We start from the raw sequence: 14,550 nt of genomic DNA on the forward strand, positions 1-14,550 counted from the left end.
CGGCCCGTTTCCCGCGCGCCGCCCGCCGCCCCTTCTCCTCATGGGCGCCCACCTCGGAAAGCCCGCGCCCACCGCGACCGACCCCCGACGCAGCCCCAGGGCGAAGCCGCCCCCACGGTAAGTACCCGCACGGCAATCAATCAATCAATCAATCAATCGATCGTATTGATTGAGCGCTTACTGTGTGCAGAGCGCTGGGCTAAGCGCTTGGGAAGTCCAAGTTGGCAACGCATAGAGACGGGCCCTACCCAGCAGCGGGCTCACAGTCTAAAAGGGGGAGACAGAGGACAAAAACAAACACACTAACAAAATAAAATAAATAGAATAGGTATGTGCAAATAAAATAAATAAATGGAGTAAAAAATATGTACAAACAGTACATATGTACAGTCAATCAATCAATCGCATTTATTGAGCGCTTACTGTGTGCAGAGCGCTGGGCTAAGCGCTTGGGAAGTCCAAGTTGGCAACACGTAGAGACGGTCCCTACCCAGCAGCGGGCTCACAGTCTAAAAGGGGGAGACAGAGGACAAAACCAAACACACTAACAAAATAAAATAAATAGAATAGGTATGTGCAAATAAAATAAATAAATAGAGTAAAAAATATGTACAAACAGTACATATGTACAAACAGTCAATCAATCAATCGCATTGATTGAGCGCTTACTGTGTGCAGAGCGCTGGGCTAAGCGCTTGGGAAGTCCAAGTTGGCAATGCATAGAGACGGGCCCTACCCAGCAGCGGGCTCACAGTCTAGAAGGGGGAGACAGAGGACAAAAACAAACATACTAACCAAATAAAATAAATAGAATAGGTATGTGCAAATAAAATAAATAAATGGAGTAAAAAATATGTACAAACAGTACATATGTACAAACAGTCAATCAATCAATCGCATTGATTGAGCGCTTACTGTGTGCAGAGCGCTGGGCTAAGCGCTTGGGAAGTCCAAGTTGGCAACGCATAGAGACGGGCCCTACCCAGCAGCGGGCTCACAGTCTAGAAGGGGGAGACAGAGGACAAAAACAAACATACTAACCAAATAAAATAAATAGAATAGGTATGTGCAAATAAAATAAATAAATGGAGTAAAAAATATGTACAAACAGTACATATGTACAAACAATCAATCAATCGCATTTATTGAGCGCTTACTGTGTGCAGAGCGCTGGGCTAAGCGCTTGGGAAGTCCAAGTTGGCAACACATAGAGACGGGCCCTACCCAGCAGCGGGCTCACAGTCTAGAAGGGGGAGACAGAGGACAAAAACAAACATACTAACAAAATAAAATAAATAGAATAGGTATGTGCAAATAAAATAAATAAATGGAGTAAAAAATATGTACAAACAGTACATATGTACAAACAGTCTATCAATCAATCGCATTTATTGAGCGCTTACTGTGTGCAGAGCACTGTGCTAACCGCTGGGGAAGTCCAAGTTGGCAACGCATAGAGACGGGCCCTACCCAGCAGCGGGCTCACAGTCCAAAAGGGGGAGACAGAGGACAAAACCAAACATACTAACAAAATAAAATAAATAGAATAGGTATGTGCAAATAAAATAAATAAATGGAGTAAAAAATATGTACAAACAGTACATATGTACAAACAGTCTATCAATCAATCGCATTTATTGAGCGCTTACTGTGTGCAGAGCACTGTGCTAACCGCTGGGGAAGTCCAAGTTGGCAACGCATAGAGACGGGCCCTACCCAGCAGCGGGCTCACAGTCCAAAAGGGGGAGACAGAGGACAAAACCAAACATACTAACAAAATAAAATAAATAGAATAGGTATGTGCAAATAAAATAAATAAATGGAGTAAAAAATATGTACAAACAGTACATATGTACAAACAATCAATCAATCGCATTTATTGAGCGCTTACTGTGTGCAGAGCGCTGGGCTAAGCGCTTGGGAAGTCCAAGTTGGCAACGCATAGAGACGGGCCCTACCCAGCAGCGGGCTCACAGTCTAAAAGGGGGAGACAGAGGACAAAACCAAACACACTAACAAAATAAAATAAATAGAATAGGTATGTGCAAATAAAATAAATAAATAGAGTAAAAAATATGTACAAACAGTAAAAAATATGTACAAACAGTACATATGTACAAACAGTCAATCAATCAATCGCATTTATTGAGCGCTTACTGTGTGCAGAGCACTGTGCTAACCGCTTGGGAAGTCCAAGTTGGCAACGCATAGAGACGGTCCCTACCCAGCAGCGGGCTCACAGTCTAAAAGGGGGAGACAGAGGACAAAACCAAACACACTAACAAAATAAAATAAATAGAATAGGTATGTGCAAATAAAATAAATAAATAGAGTAAAAAATATGTACAAACAGTAAAAAATATGTACAAACAGTACATATGTACAAACAGTCAATCAATCAATCGCATTTATTGAGCGCTTACTGTGTGCAGAGCGCTGGGCTAAGCGCTTGGGAAGTCCAAGTTGGCAACACAGAGAGCACCTGTATATATGTATATATGGTTGTACATATTTATTACTCTATTTATTTATTTATTTATTTATTTTACCTGTACATTTCTATCCTACTTATTTTATTTTGTTGGTATGTTTGGTTCTGTTCTCTGTCTCCCCCTTTTAGACTGTGAGCCCACTGTTGGGTAGGGACGGTCTCTACGTGATGCCAATTTGTACTTCCCAAGCGCTTAGTACAGTGCTCTGCACATAGTAAGCGCTCAATAAATACGATTGATTGATTGATTGACATAGAGACGGGCCCTACCCAGCAGCGGGCTCACAGTCTAAAAGGGGTAGACAGAGGACAAAACCAAACATACTAACAAAATAAATAGAATAGGTATGTACAAATAAAATAAATAAATAAATAGAGTAAAAAATATGTACAAACAGTAAAAAATATGTACAAACAATGCATATGTACAAACAATCAATCAATCGCATTTATTGAGCGCTTACTGTGTGCAGAGCACTGTGTTAAGCGCTTGGGAAGTCCAAGTTGGCAACACGTAGAGACGGTCCCTACCCCACAGCGGGCTCACAGTCTAACGTGGCTCTGGGGAAACAGCCCGGGCTTTGGAGTCAGAGGTCATCATCATCAATCGTATTTATTGAGCGCTTAATGTGTGCAGAGCGCTGTGCTAAGCGCTTGGGAAGTCCAAGTTGGCTACAGATAGAGACAGTCCCTACCCAACAGCGGGCTCACAGTCTAACGTGAGAGAGCTACTAAGTGCTCACCTCCTCCAGGAGGCCTTCCCACACTGAGCCCCTTCCCTCCTCTCCCCCCTTTCCATCCCCCCCACCTTACCTCCTTCCCTTCCCCACAGCACCTGTATATATGGATATATGTTTGTACATATTTATTACTTTATTTATTTTACTTGTACATATCTATTCTGTTTATTTTATTTTGTTAGTAGGTTTGGTTTTGTTCTCTGTCTCCCCCTTTTAGACTGTGAGCCCACTGTTGGGTGGGGACTGTCTCTATATGTTGCCAATTTGTACTTCCCAAGCGCTTAGTACAATGCTCTATACACAGTAAGCGCTCAATAAATACGATTGATGATGATGATGATCGTTTACTGTGTGCAGAGCACTGTACTAAGCGCTTGGGAAGTCCAAGTTGGCAACACGTAGAGACGGGCCCTACCCAACAGTGGGCTCAGTCTAATGTGGCTCAGGGGAAACAGCCCGGGCTTTGGAGTCAGAGGTCATCATCATCATCAGTCGTATTTATTGAGCGCTTTCTGTGTGCAGAGCACTGTGCTAAGCGCTTGGGAAGTCCAAGTTGGCAACATGTAGAGACGGTCCCTACCCAACAGTGGGCTCACAGTCTAACGTGGCTCAGGGGAAACAGCCTGGGCTTTGGAGTCAGAGGTCATCATCATCATCATCAATCGTATTTATTGAGTGCTTACTGTGTGCAGAGCACTGGACTAAGCGCTTGGGAAGTACACGTTGGCAACATATAGAGACAGTCGTCATCATCATCATCAATCGTATTGAGCGCTGACTGTGTGCAGAGCACTGGACTAAGCGCTTGGGAAGTACACGTTGGCAACATATAGAGACAGTCATCATCATCATCAATCGTATTTATTGAGCGCTTACTGTGTGCAGAGCACTGTACTAAGCGCTTGGGAAGTACAAGTTGGCAACATAGAGAGACAGTCCTTACCCAACAGTGGGCTCACAGTCTAAAAGGGGGAGACAGAGAACAAAACCAAACATACTAACAAAATAAACTAAATAGAATAGATATGTTCAAGTTAAATAAATAGAGTAATAAATCTGTACAAACATATATCCATATATCCAGGTGCTGTGGGGAAGGGAAGGAGGTAAGATGGGGGGGATGGAGAGGGGGACCAAGGGGAGAGGAAGGAAGGGGCTCAGTCCCTACCCAACAGTGAGCTCACAGTCTAACGTGGCTCAGGGGAAACAGCCCGGGCTTTGGAGTCAGAGGTCATGGGTTCCAATCCCGGCGCTGCCACTTGTCAGCTGGGTGACTTGGGGCAAGTCACTTCATTCATTCAATCGTATTGAGCACTTACTGTGTGCAGAGCACTGGACTAAGCGCTTGGGAAGTACAGGTTGGCAACACATAGAGACGGTCCCTACCCAACAATGGGCTCATGGTCTAGAAGGGAGAGACAGACAACAAAACAAAACAAACTTCCTCAAGTACTGCATAATGGAGCCACAAAATGAAGTTTTACAATTACCTCCTAGTTTTCCTCTGACAGTATCCAAGGCTTCCTGGTACTTTCCCAAATGTTCCAGGATCCTATAATACAGTTCAACTTCAGCTTCCGCCTACACTTCTCTGGGCCTCAGTTCCCTCATCTGGAAAATGGGGATGAAGACCGTGAGCCCCACGTGGGACAACCTGATCACCTTGTAAATTCCCCAGTGCTTAGAACAGTACTTTGCACATAGTAAGCGCTTAATAAATGCCATCATCATCATTATTATTATTAGCCCCTTCCTCCCCATTGTTCATTCATTCAATCATATTGAGCACCTACCGTGTGCATGGGAAGTGCAAGTTGCCAACATAATAATAATGGTATTTATTAAGCGCTTACTAGGTGCATAGCACTGTTCTAAGCACTGGGGAGGTTACAAGGTGATCAGGTTGTCCCACAGGGGGCTCACAGTCTTCAGCCCCTTCCTTTCTCTCCCCCTCTCCATCCCCCCCCATCTTACCTCCTTCCCTTCCCCACAGCACCTGGATATATGTATATGTGTTTGTACATACATCACTCTATTTATTTTACTTGTACATATCTATTCTATTTATTTTATTTTGTTAGTATGTTTGGTTTTGTTGTCTGTCTCCCCCCTTTTAGACTGTGAGCCAGCTGTTGGGTAGGGACTGTCTCTATGTGTTGCCAACTTGGACTTCCCAAGCGCTTAGTACAGTACTCTGCACACAGTAAGCGCTCAATAAATACGATTGATTGATTGATTGATCAGGTTGTCCCACAGGGGGCTCACAGTCTTCAGCCCCTTCCTTCCTCTCCCCCTCGCCCCCCTCTCCATCCCCCCCATCTTACCTCCTTCCCTTCCCCACAGCACCTGTATATATGTTATGTTTGGTTTTGTTCTCTGTCTCCCCCTTTTAGACTGTGAGCCCACTGTTGGGTAGGGACTGTCTCTATATGTTGCCACCTTGTACTTCCCAAGCGCTTAGTACAGTGCTCGGCACACAGTAAGCGCTCAATAAATACGATTGATCCCCATTTTCCAGATGAGGTCACTGAGGCACAGAGAAGCGAAGTGACTTGGCCCAAAGTCCCACAGCTGACACCTGGCAGAGCCGGGATTTGAACCCATGACCTCTGACTCCTATCAATCAATCGTATTTATTGAGCGCTTACTGTGTGCAGAGCACTGTACTAAGCGCTTGGGAAGTACAAGATGGCAACATATAGAGGCGGTCCCTACCTAACAGTGGGCTCACAGTCTAGACTCCAAAGCCCAGGCTCTTTCCATTGTGCCACGCTGCCTCCCCAACAGAGACGGTCCCTACCCAACAGTGGGCTCACAGTCTAGAAGGGGGAGACAGAGAACAAAACAAAACATATTAACAAAATAAAATAAATAGAATAAATATGTACAAATTAAATAGAGTAATAAATACATACAAACATATATACAGGATATATACGTATTTATTACGCTATTTTACTTGTACATATTCTATTTTCTTTTGTTAATATGCTTTGTTTTGTTGTCTGTCTCCCCCTTCTAGACTGTGAGCCCGCTGTCGGGTAGGGACCGTCTCTAGATGTTGCCAACTTGGACTTCCCAAGCGCTTAGTCCAGTGCTCTGCACACAGTAAGCGCTCAATAAATATGATTGAATGAATGAATCCTGGGAATAAGAATAATAATAACGAGGAGGAGGATGGCATTTGTTAAGCGCTTACGATGTGCGGAGCACCGTTGTAAGCGCCGGGGTGGATATGAGGTCATTAGGTTGTCCCGCGCGGGGCTCCCTGTCTTCCTCCCCATTTGACAGAGGAGGTCCCTGAGGCCCAGTGAAGTGGCTTGCCCAAAGTCACCCAGCTGACAAGCGGCGGAGCCGGGATTAGAACCCACGACCTCCGACTCATTCATTCATTCAATCGTATTTATTGAGCGCTTACTGTGTGCAGAGCACTGTACTTAAGCGCTTGGGAAGTCCAAGTTGGCAACATAGAGAGACGGTCCCTACCCAACAGCGGGCTCACGGTCTAGAAGGGGGAGACAGACGACAAAACAAAACATATCAACAAAATAAATAGAATAGTAAATACGTACAAGGCCGGGCTCTTTCCACCAAGCCACGCTGCTTCTGGTGTTTGTTAAGCGCTGACTATGTGCCGAGCATTGTTCTTAGCGCCGGGTGGGTAATCAGGTTGGCCCACGGGGAGCTCACACCTTGAGGCATAGAGAAGGGGAGGCCCACGACGGCTCCCCATTCCCAGGAACGTCTATCACAGTGCCCACAAACCACCTTACAGTGGTCGCGTTCAGGGGGCACATGCTACTACTACTAGTACTAATAGTAATAATAATTATGGTACTTGTTAAGCACTTAACACTGTGCCAGGCACAGTACTAAGCAGCGTGGCCTACTGGCAAGAGCCCTGTCTTGGGAGTCAGAAGGTCATGGGTGCTAATTCTGCCTCCGCTACTTGTCTGATGTGTGACCTTGGGCAAGTCACTGCGCTTCTCTGGGCCTCAGTGACCTCATCTGGAAAATGGGGGTTAAGAATTCAGGTTGCTGGGGTCAGGATGGACCCCCAAACTTGATTTTTTTACCAAAATTATGTATATTAACGTCCGTCTCTCCCCCTAGACTGTAGGCTCGTTCTTGGGCAGCGAATGTGTCAGCCAACTCTGGTATTGTATTCTCCCAGTAATATCAGTACTTATAACATTGTGCCCCCCCCATTTATAATTTATTTTAACGCTGTCTCTACCACAGGATTGCAAGCACTTTAAGAGCAAGGTTCATATCTACCGAATGTACTTTCCCAATTATTAGTTCAGCACTCTGCGCTTCATATGCACTCAGTAAATACCAGTGATTGAAATGCAAGTCCCAGATCTTCAACAGATTTGCTTATCCCCCCCCTTCCCCCTGCCGCCAATCAAAGGCTCTAAATGGATTCCCGGCCTTGGCCTGCCCCCCCACCCCCACCCCCGGATTGTTTATAGACTTTTAATAGGAGGGTGTTCCCCCAGCAAGGTTCTTTGGGAATTAGAGGACTTTCCCAAGAGTTTCCCAAGGTACACTCTTCCAACTTGGCTACTGTAAACAGACTTCAAACTCACTCCAAAAATAGATTCTGGCCGTTTATACCCAAGGTCTTGAATGGCCCTTTTGCGTGTTTTACCTGATCTGGTATTAAAATTCAGGAGCCCCAAGGGATGAAATAATCACCCTCTTCCTGTACACTGGGGAGGTGAGTGGAGAAGCACCTGCAGTAAACCGGCACCCACGAGACTGACACATTTTAAGTAATAATTTGCATACGAAGAATCTAGCAAGCCAAACAAAACACGTACTCCAAAATCAGTAAACCGTCTTATCCTTTCCGGAACTGTTGGTCCTCTGGCTTTCGCTCAGGTTGGGATGGAGAGTGAATTTTAGAGCCAGCTTTTAGGTCTCTGAAAAGACTGCATGCATTCATGTTGGATAGAGAGAAGTCCAAAATGCTAAGGTTCTATAATCCTCAACATTGATTGCTACCCGGTGGTGGTATTTATTGGGCACTTACTGTGTTTGGGCAGAGCACTGCACTGGCAATCAGGGAAAGCACAACAGAAGTGATCCCTGCCCTCAAGGAGCTTGCAATAGAGACAGGCGTGAAAATAAATTGCTAGTCGGGAGGTAGCAACAGAACTTAAAAATGTGTACAGAAGTGCGCCTGCAGGATGCTGGAGGAGCTCCGTTTTTTCATCTCTGTTCCACAGTGCTCTCCTTCTGAACGGTTAGATTGTTGCGGGGGGACAGCTGGGAAACAACTGCTGCAACCCGCCAGCCCACAGAGCGGGCGATGGGGCATGTTGCCATCTCGGCAGCGTTCCCTTGCCCATTTTGCAGCGGGGATAAGGGAATCTGCCCTCGGACATGCATCCTGTCTCGTAAGGCTTTCTGCACCTTTCCCACTGAGAGGGGGCTGAGACTCAGGCGAGGGAGCCCCTGACTCCCCTTCTCCACGCAGGGACCACCTGGCTTTCCAGAATCGTCTGGCACTGTCGCCTCGTCGGCGATACCCTATCCAGCAGGCCCAGTATGCCTCCCTGGGGGCTCTCCCCACCGTGTGCTGGGACGGTTATCAGAGGAAGAACGTGCTCTCCGCCCGCAACTCCAACATGGTCTGCAGCCCCGTCACCGTCAAGATCGCCCGGCCGGACCACGGCCTGACCCGCTCTCCGGGGTGAGTACGTTTAGGCCACGGGGCGCGCTTGGCCTTGATGCTGATAGTAATAATAGTTGCAGTAGTAGCGTGTATGTTGAGTGTTTATTGCGTGGCAAGCACTGTCCTAAATTCTGGGGGAGATGCAAGATAATCAAAATGGACAGAGTCGCTGCCCACATGGGTCTCACAGTCTCGGGGGCAAGGGGATCAGGAATTGAGTCCCCATTTTACCGATGAGGAAATTGAGAAGTTCAGGGATTTGCCTGAGGTCACCCGGCAGGGAGGTGGCAGAGCTGGGATTAGAACTCATGTCCTCTGACTCCCGGGCTCTTATCGTTAGGCCGGGCTACCTTGCCGCATTGGAAACGTTTTGGGTCTTGTCTGAGACCCAGCCTGAAAGAGTCTAGAGGTCCAGTTTTTTTGTTTTTTGTTTTAATGGCATTTATTAAGCACTTACTATGTGCAGAGCACTGTTCTGAGTGCTGGGGAGTTTACAAGGCGATCAGGTTGTCCCACGGGGGGCTCACAGTCTTAATCCCCATTTTAAAGATGAGGTAACTGAGGCCCAGAGAAGTGAAGTAACTTGCCCAAAGTCACACAGCTGACACTTGGCGGAGGCAGGATTTGAACCCATGACCTCTGACTCCAAAGCCCGGGCTCTTTCCACTGAGCCACGCTGCTTCTCCGACAGCGGTGGGCGCCCTGGGCCTTGTGGCCATTTGACCCTACAAGGAGCCTTGTTTCTCAGCTCTTTGAAGCGGGCATCGAGCATGGCCGACTTGCCCCCGTGGCTGTTGGGCCTTCAGCGGGAGGCCATGGTGGCCGTGGGCTTGGGAGTCAGGAGACCTGGGTTCCTGTCCCAGCTCTGTCACTAGTCTGGGTGGCCATAGGTGAATCACTGAATCACACCACACCTCGGTTTCCTCAGCTGTAAAAAAATTTGGGGGGAAAATACCTGCCCTCCCTCTTAGATTGGTAGCCCCAGGTTAGATAGCGACCGTGTCTGCCCTGGTGATCTCGCCTCTATCCCAGCGCTTAGCACGTAGGAAATGCTTATTAAATACCATCACGTAGGTGGCTGACGCCACCGCCTCATTTGGTCTGGCATCCAGAACTCTTAAATCCTGCCTCTACGTTGCAGCCTGGAGCAGACTATTTCCTCGACGGTGTCTACGCCATCCGAGAGCCCTCCGGACCCGTGCGCGAAGGAGACGGTGCTCAGCGCCCTCAAAGAGAGCCGGAAAAGAACCGTGGAGGAGGAGGAGGACGACGACGAGGAGGAGGGCGACCACCGGATCGTCACCGAGGGGCTGGAGAGTAAGCGACGGTAAGGCCTTCCGGGGAGACGCCGCCGCCGCTGAATGACCGTCATCAGGCAGTCCAGATGAGGGGGAATTCCTAGGCCTTCCGCCTTTCCTACCGCACCGAAACCTGGCCGAGAACCATTCGCCACTCTAACTCCTTTTCCAAGGAATTAGCGTGAGCGCTCTGAATTTAGTTTCCGGGGGAGGGGTTGTAGGTGGAATTTAGGGTTCCCTTTGCCTCCCCTGAGGGGATTCCTCTCTAAACCTCTAAAGGTGAGAATCCTGAGAGAGGCAGAGGTACCGGGTGGGGACAAGTTATTTGATTTATTCGCTTTCAGGGGGATTGAGGGGCTGCGTGATGGTGGTCAGGGCAGCCGGTGAGGCCACAGGGAGGAAAGAAGGTTCCCAGGAAAGCGAATCGGTTCTGTCGGTTTTCTTTGGCCGACAGTCCAAAGCCAAGGGATTTCCCCAAGCTGGCTGCCGTCTCCTGAAGTGTGTCCAACAGAGCCAGGTGGGGTGGGGGGCATCTCTGATACTGGAACTGGTTCCCCTCCATGCGATGTAGCTGGGGTGAGGCTGGGCGAGGGATAGGATAGCTTTTCCTCTCTGTGTGTGGAAATAACCAGAAGCTGTCTCCAAGGATGTGCTATTGGTGATCTTTCTGATGATGATAATAATAGCCATTGGGTCATCATCATCATCAATCGTATTTATTGAGCACTTACTGTGTGCAGAGCACTGTACTAAGCGCTTGGGAAGTACAAGTTGGCAACATATAGAGACAGTCCCTACCCAGCAGTGGGCTCACAGTCTAAAAGGGGGAGACAGAGAACAAAACCAAACATGCTAACAAAATAAAATAAATGGAATAGATATGTACAAGTAAAATAAATAAATAAATAAATAGAGTAATAAATATGTACAAACATATATACATATATACAGGGTCATTAAGCGCTTACTCTGCCCAGCACTCTACTAAGCACCAGGGTGCATAAAAGTTAAATCAGGTGGGACAGAGTTCCCGACGCAAAAAAAGCTCCTACTCCTGGTGGCCTTTCCCTTTAAGGAGGTGCTGCTGGTGGCAATTCTCTTCCTACCTTTAAAATGCCAAGAGAATTCACGGGTAGTTGCCGTTGAACTGAAACTGGGTGCAAGGTGCCATCAGCCTGAAAAAATGGCTGGTTCCATCAGGGTTCTTGACGCCGTCCCATATTTACCAGCGTTCTCTGTTCCCCACCCATGCCTGGCTTTCTAGGGCATCTGCGACTCCGGCCCGGGCCCACACATGCCCCCGACACTCCCAAGGCTCCCACTAACTCTTCTCAATTGTGTCTCCCCAGTTGGGCTAAGCTTTCCTGCTTCTCTCTCCCCAGGCGCCACGACAGCAGTGGGAGCGGACAGTCGGCATTTGAACCTCTGATGGCAAACGGGGCCCCAGCTTCGCTGACTTTCAAGTGAGTGAGCGGCCACCCCTGCCGAGAGTTGGGGTAGGACAGTTTGGTTCTCAGCTCTTCCACCTCGTGTTCTGGTTTGGGCCTTTTTTTTATGGTCAAGTACCGTTCTAAGTGCTGGGTAGATATAAGGCAATTGGGTTGGACGCAGTCCCTTTCCTTCTTGGGCCTCATGGTCTCCATCCCCATTTTACAGATGAGATAACTGAGGTCCAGAGAAGTGAAGTGACTTGATCAAAGTCACACAGCAGACAGGTGGCAGAGCTGGGATTAGAACCGTGGCCCTTCAGAGTCCCAACTCTGCTCGATCCACTAGCCCCAAACTCCTGGTTGAAGGATGACCCCCCGGGAGGTTTGAAAAAAGAAAAGGTCACGGTCTCGCTCCCCCAGTCTCACTTGCTCTGGTTTTCCTTAGCTGTCCCTCCCCTGACTCGCTTCCGGGGGATTAGGCGGGGCTCAGAGCGTGGCCTGAGGGAAAGCTTGGTTGTTCTCCTGCCCCCAGGCCTGGCTCCCTGAAGAGGAGCCTCAATGCTCAGTGCCCGGACGACAGCTGGAGCAAGCGATCCCGCAGCTCGTCCGTCAGTTCCCTGAGCCACACGTTCTCCGGCGGCATCCCCAGCTCCAGCCGCAATGCCATCACCAGCTCCTACAGCTCCTCCCGGGGCTTCTCCCAGGTTGGTACCCTGTGGGTCGCCGTGGGTGGTTTCAGGGATCGGGGGGAATCGGGACTCCGAGAACCGACTAACGTGGACGGGGTCGGCACCGCCTCTGAAGGTGGCATTGGGAGGAGTGGCCACCTTCCGTCCCCAGCTCTTGCCCTCTGACTCTGAGCCTCCCTTGCGGTGATTCAGGCTGGGCCTTCAGTCCTCCCCCCGGGGGGGCAAAGGTTCAGCCGGTCGACGGGCACAGTGGAGCAGCAGGTGGTTTCCCCATTTTCCAGATGAGGTGACCGAGGCTCGAGGAGGAAAGTGACTTGCCCAAGGTCACGCTGCAGACAGGTGGCAGCGTTTGATTAGAACCCGTGACTTTGTGACTCGCGGGTCCATGCTCTATCCACTGTGCCATGCTATGTCTGATTGGTTTGGGGCAGGCTAGGCCCCTCACCCCCACCCACAGTGGCTATTCAGGATGTGTGCTTCCAGCTCGCTGTACCGTCAGGTCTGGGTTTGCTGGCTCTTCTCTCTAAAAATCGGTCGCTCTCAGAACACGTGGCCTCACCCACTCCGAGCAGTAATGCTCCGGATTGGTGTGGGTTGTGATTGGGGAGTGGGCTTGATTGCAGCCCCCACCTGACATTGGCAGGGGAAGCCCTGGTAAACATGGCATTGGTCCCGCAACCATACTAATTAGGCAAATTGATGTTTCCACCGGTACGCCGCCGCCGCCTCTGCTCCCAGGCTCCCTTCCGCCCAGACTCCTAAAATAGATTACGACTGGTGCGCGCCGTTCCACTTGGTTAATTCTTGGGATGACAACCGGAGGGGGAACCACACTCTTGATCCCTTAATGCATCTTCTCCCTGGGAGCTCGGCGTGGGTTCTAAAACAGGAAGGACACGGAGATGAGCGAGGCCCCGTAGGAGGGTGGTGCCCAAGTTGGTGAAGCGTTGCTTGTTTTCCCAGCAGCCCGACGGGCACCTTCCCCGCTCACGGGCTGGTTCCCGTGCTCGGCCCTCGGGGCCGTACAGCTATTGGATTGGGCAGCTACTAAAACGCGAAGCCCCGGTTCTCCCACCGTGTGTACATAATTGAAGTCTCCCTGTCTTCCCGCTGGACCGAGGAAAGGGATCGTGACTTTGGCTTCTGGGGCTCGGACCACCGCCCCGACCTGTTGGTGACTTTGGCAGTCCTTCCTTAACCTTAATAGCCTTTTGGGAAAGGGGTCCAGTAATCACTCAGCTGGTAGGAGGAGTTGGAGGGGATGGGCGGAGGGAGCCCTCTGTTCCGAGTCTTGGAAAGCGTGACCAGCTGTGGAGAGAGCCCCCGGGTTTCTCCTGGATCCGGGTCGGATTCGTGTTGGCCAGTAGCCCGCGGCTCCTTGTTCTGCGCTCCATCTGGCCCGGGCCCAAGGTGCCCCCTGGCTGGCGGGAGTCACGGGGTGGAGGCGAGCGGCCTCTCATATTGTGCCTCGACGGGGTGGCTCCTGCATCCCTCGCCTTCCCCCAAGGCAGATGGCCATTTGTGCAGGGGGCCGAGGGGTCTCTGCCCGGTGGCATCCAACTGACACTGGCTCTCCGTTCGGCTTCCAGCTGTGGAAGAGAAGCGGTCCCAGCAGCTCCCCACTCTCCAGCCCAGCTTCATCCCGCTCCCAGACGCCTGAGAGGCCCGTGAAGAAAGCCAGGTGACTCCATTGGGGGACGTGGGAGGCGGGGGGCAGTGAGGTCAGTCCAGGGCCACTGGTCCGGAAAATCGTCTGTACCGGTGCTTCCTCGGAGGGCTGGTGGTTTGCGCTTTGCTCAGGGGCTGAACTGGCTCAATTCAGCTGGTCCTCAAACCTCCCCTTCGCCTCAAGGAGCCACTTGAGACTGCATCTCCTTCCCCTCCCTGGGAACTCTATTATCTATTACTCTATTTATTTATTTATTCATTCATTCATTCATTCATTCATTCATTCATTTACTTATTTTGCTTGTACATATGTATTCTATTTATTTTATTTTGTTAGTATGTTTGGTTTTGTTCTCTGTCTCCCCCCTTTAGACTGTGAGCCCACTGTTGGGCAGGGACTGTCTCTATATATACTTGCCAATTTGTACTTCCCAAGCGCTTAGTCCAGTGCTCTGCACACAGTAAGCGCTCAATAAATACGATTGATGACGATGAACTGTCAGCTTGGACTCTAGTCGGGAAGACTAGGACACTGAGCAGCCGGTTGAGCC

The 14,550-nt window shown here is 49.5% G+C and overlaps 1 protein-coding gene across 2 annotated transcripts in view; it reads left to right on the forward strand.

Moving 5' to 3' along the window:
- The window catches only part of LOC119939266 (nuclear envelope pore membrane protein POM 121-like), a 20,800-nt gene continuing 6,250 nt past the window's right edge, over positions 1–14,550 (forward strand). For both annotated transcript variants that reach the window (XM_038759170.1, XM_038759171.1), the window contains exons 1-6: positions 1–117; positions 8,717–8,932; positions 10,056–10,241; positions 11,595–11,675; positions 12,175–12,346; positions 13,921–14,012. In XM_038759170.1, the coding sequence (XP_038615098.1) occupies positions 41–117; positions 8,717–8,932; positions 10,056–10,241; positions 11,595–11,675; positions 12,175–12,346; positions 13,921–14,012 (824 nt within the window). In that variant the 5' untranslated portion in view covers positions 1–40. The remainder of the gene's footprint in view (positions 118–8,716; positions 8,933–10,055; positions 10,242–11,594; positions 11,676–12,174; positions 12,347–13,920; positions 14,013–14,550) is intronic.

Source organism: Tachyglossus aculeatus, chromosome 17, assembly GCF_015852505.1.
Source record: "Tachyglossus aculeatus isolate mTacAcu1 chromosome 17, mTacAcu1.pri, whole genome shotgun sequence".
In the NCBI taxonomy this organism is placed as follows: domain Eukaryota; kingdom Metazoa; phylum Chordata; class Mammalia; order Monotremata; family Tachyglossidae; genus Tachyglossus; species Tachyglossus aculeatus.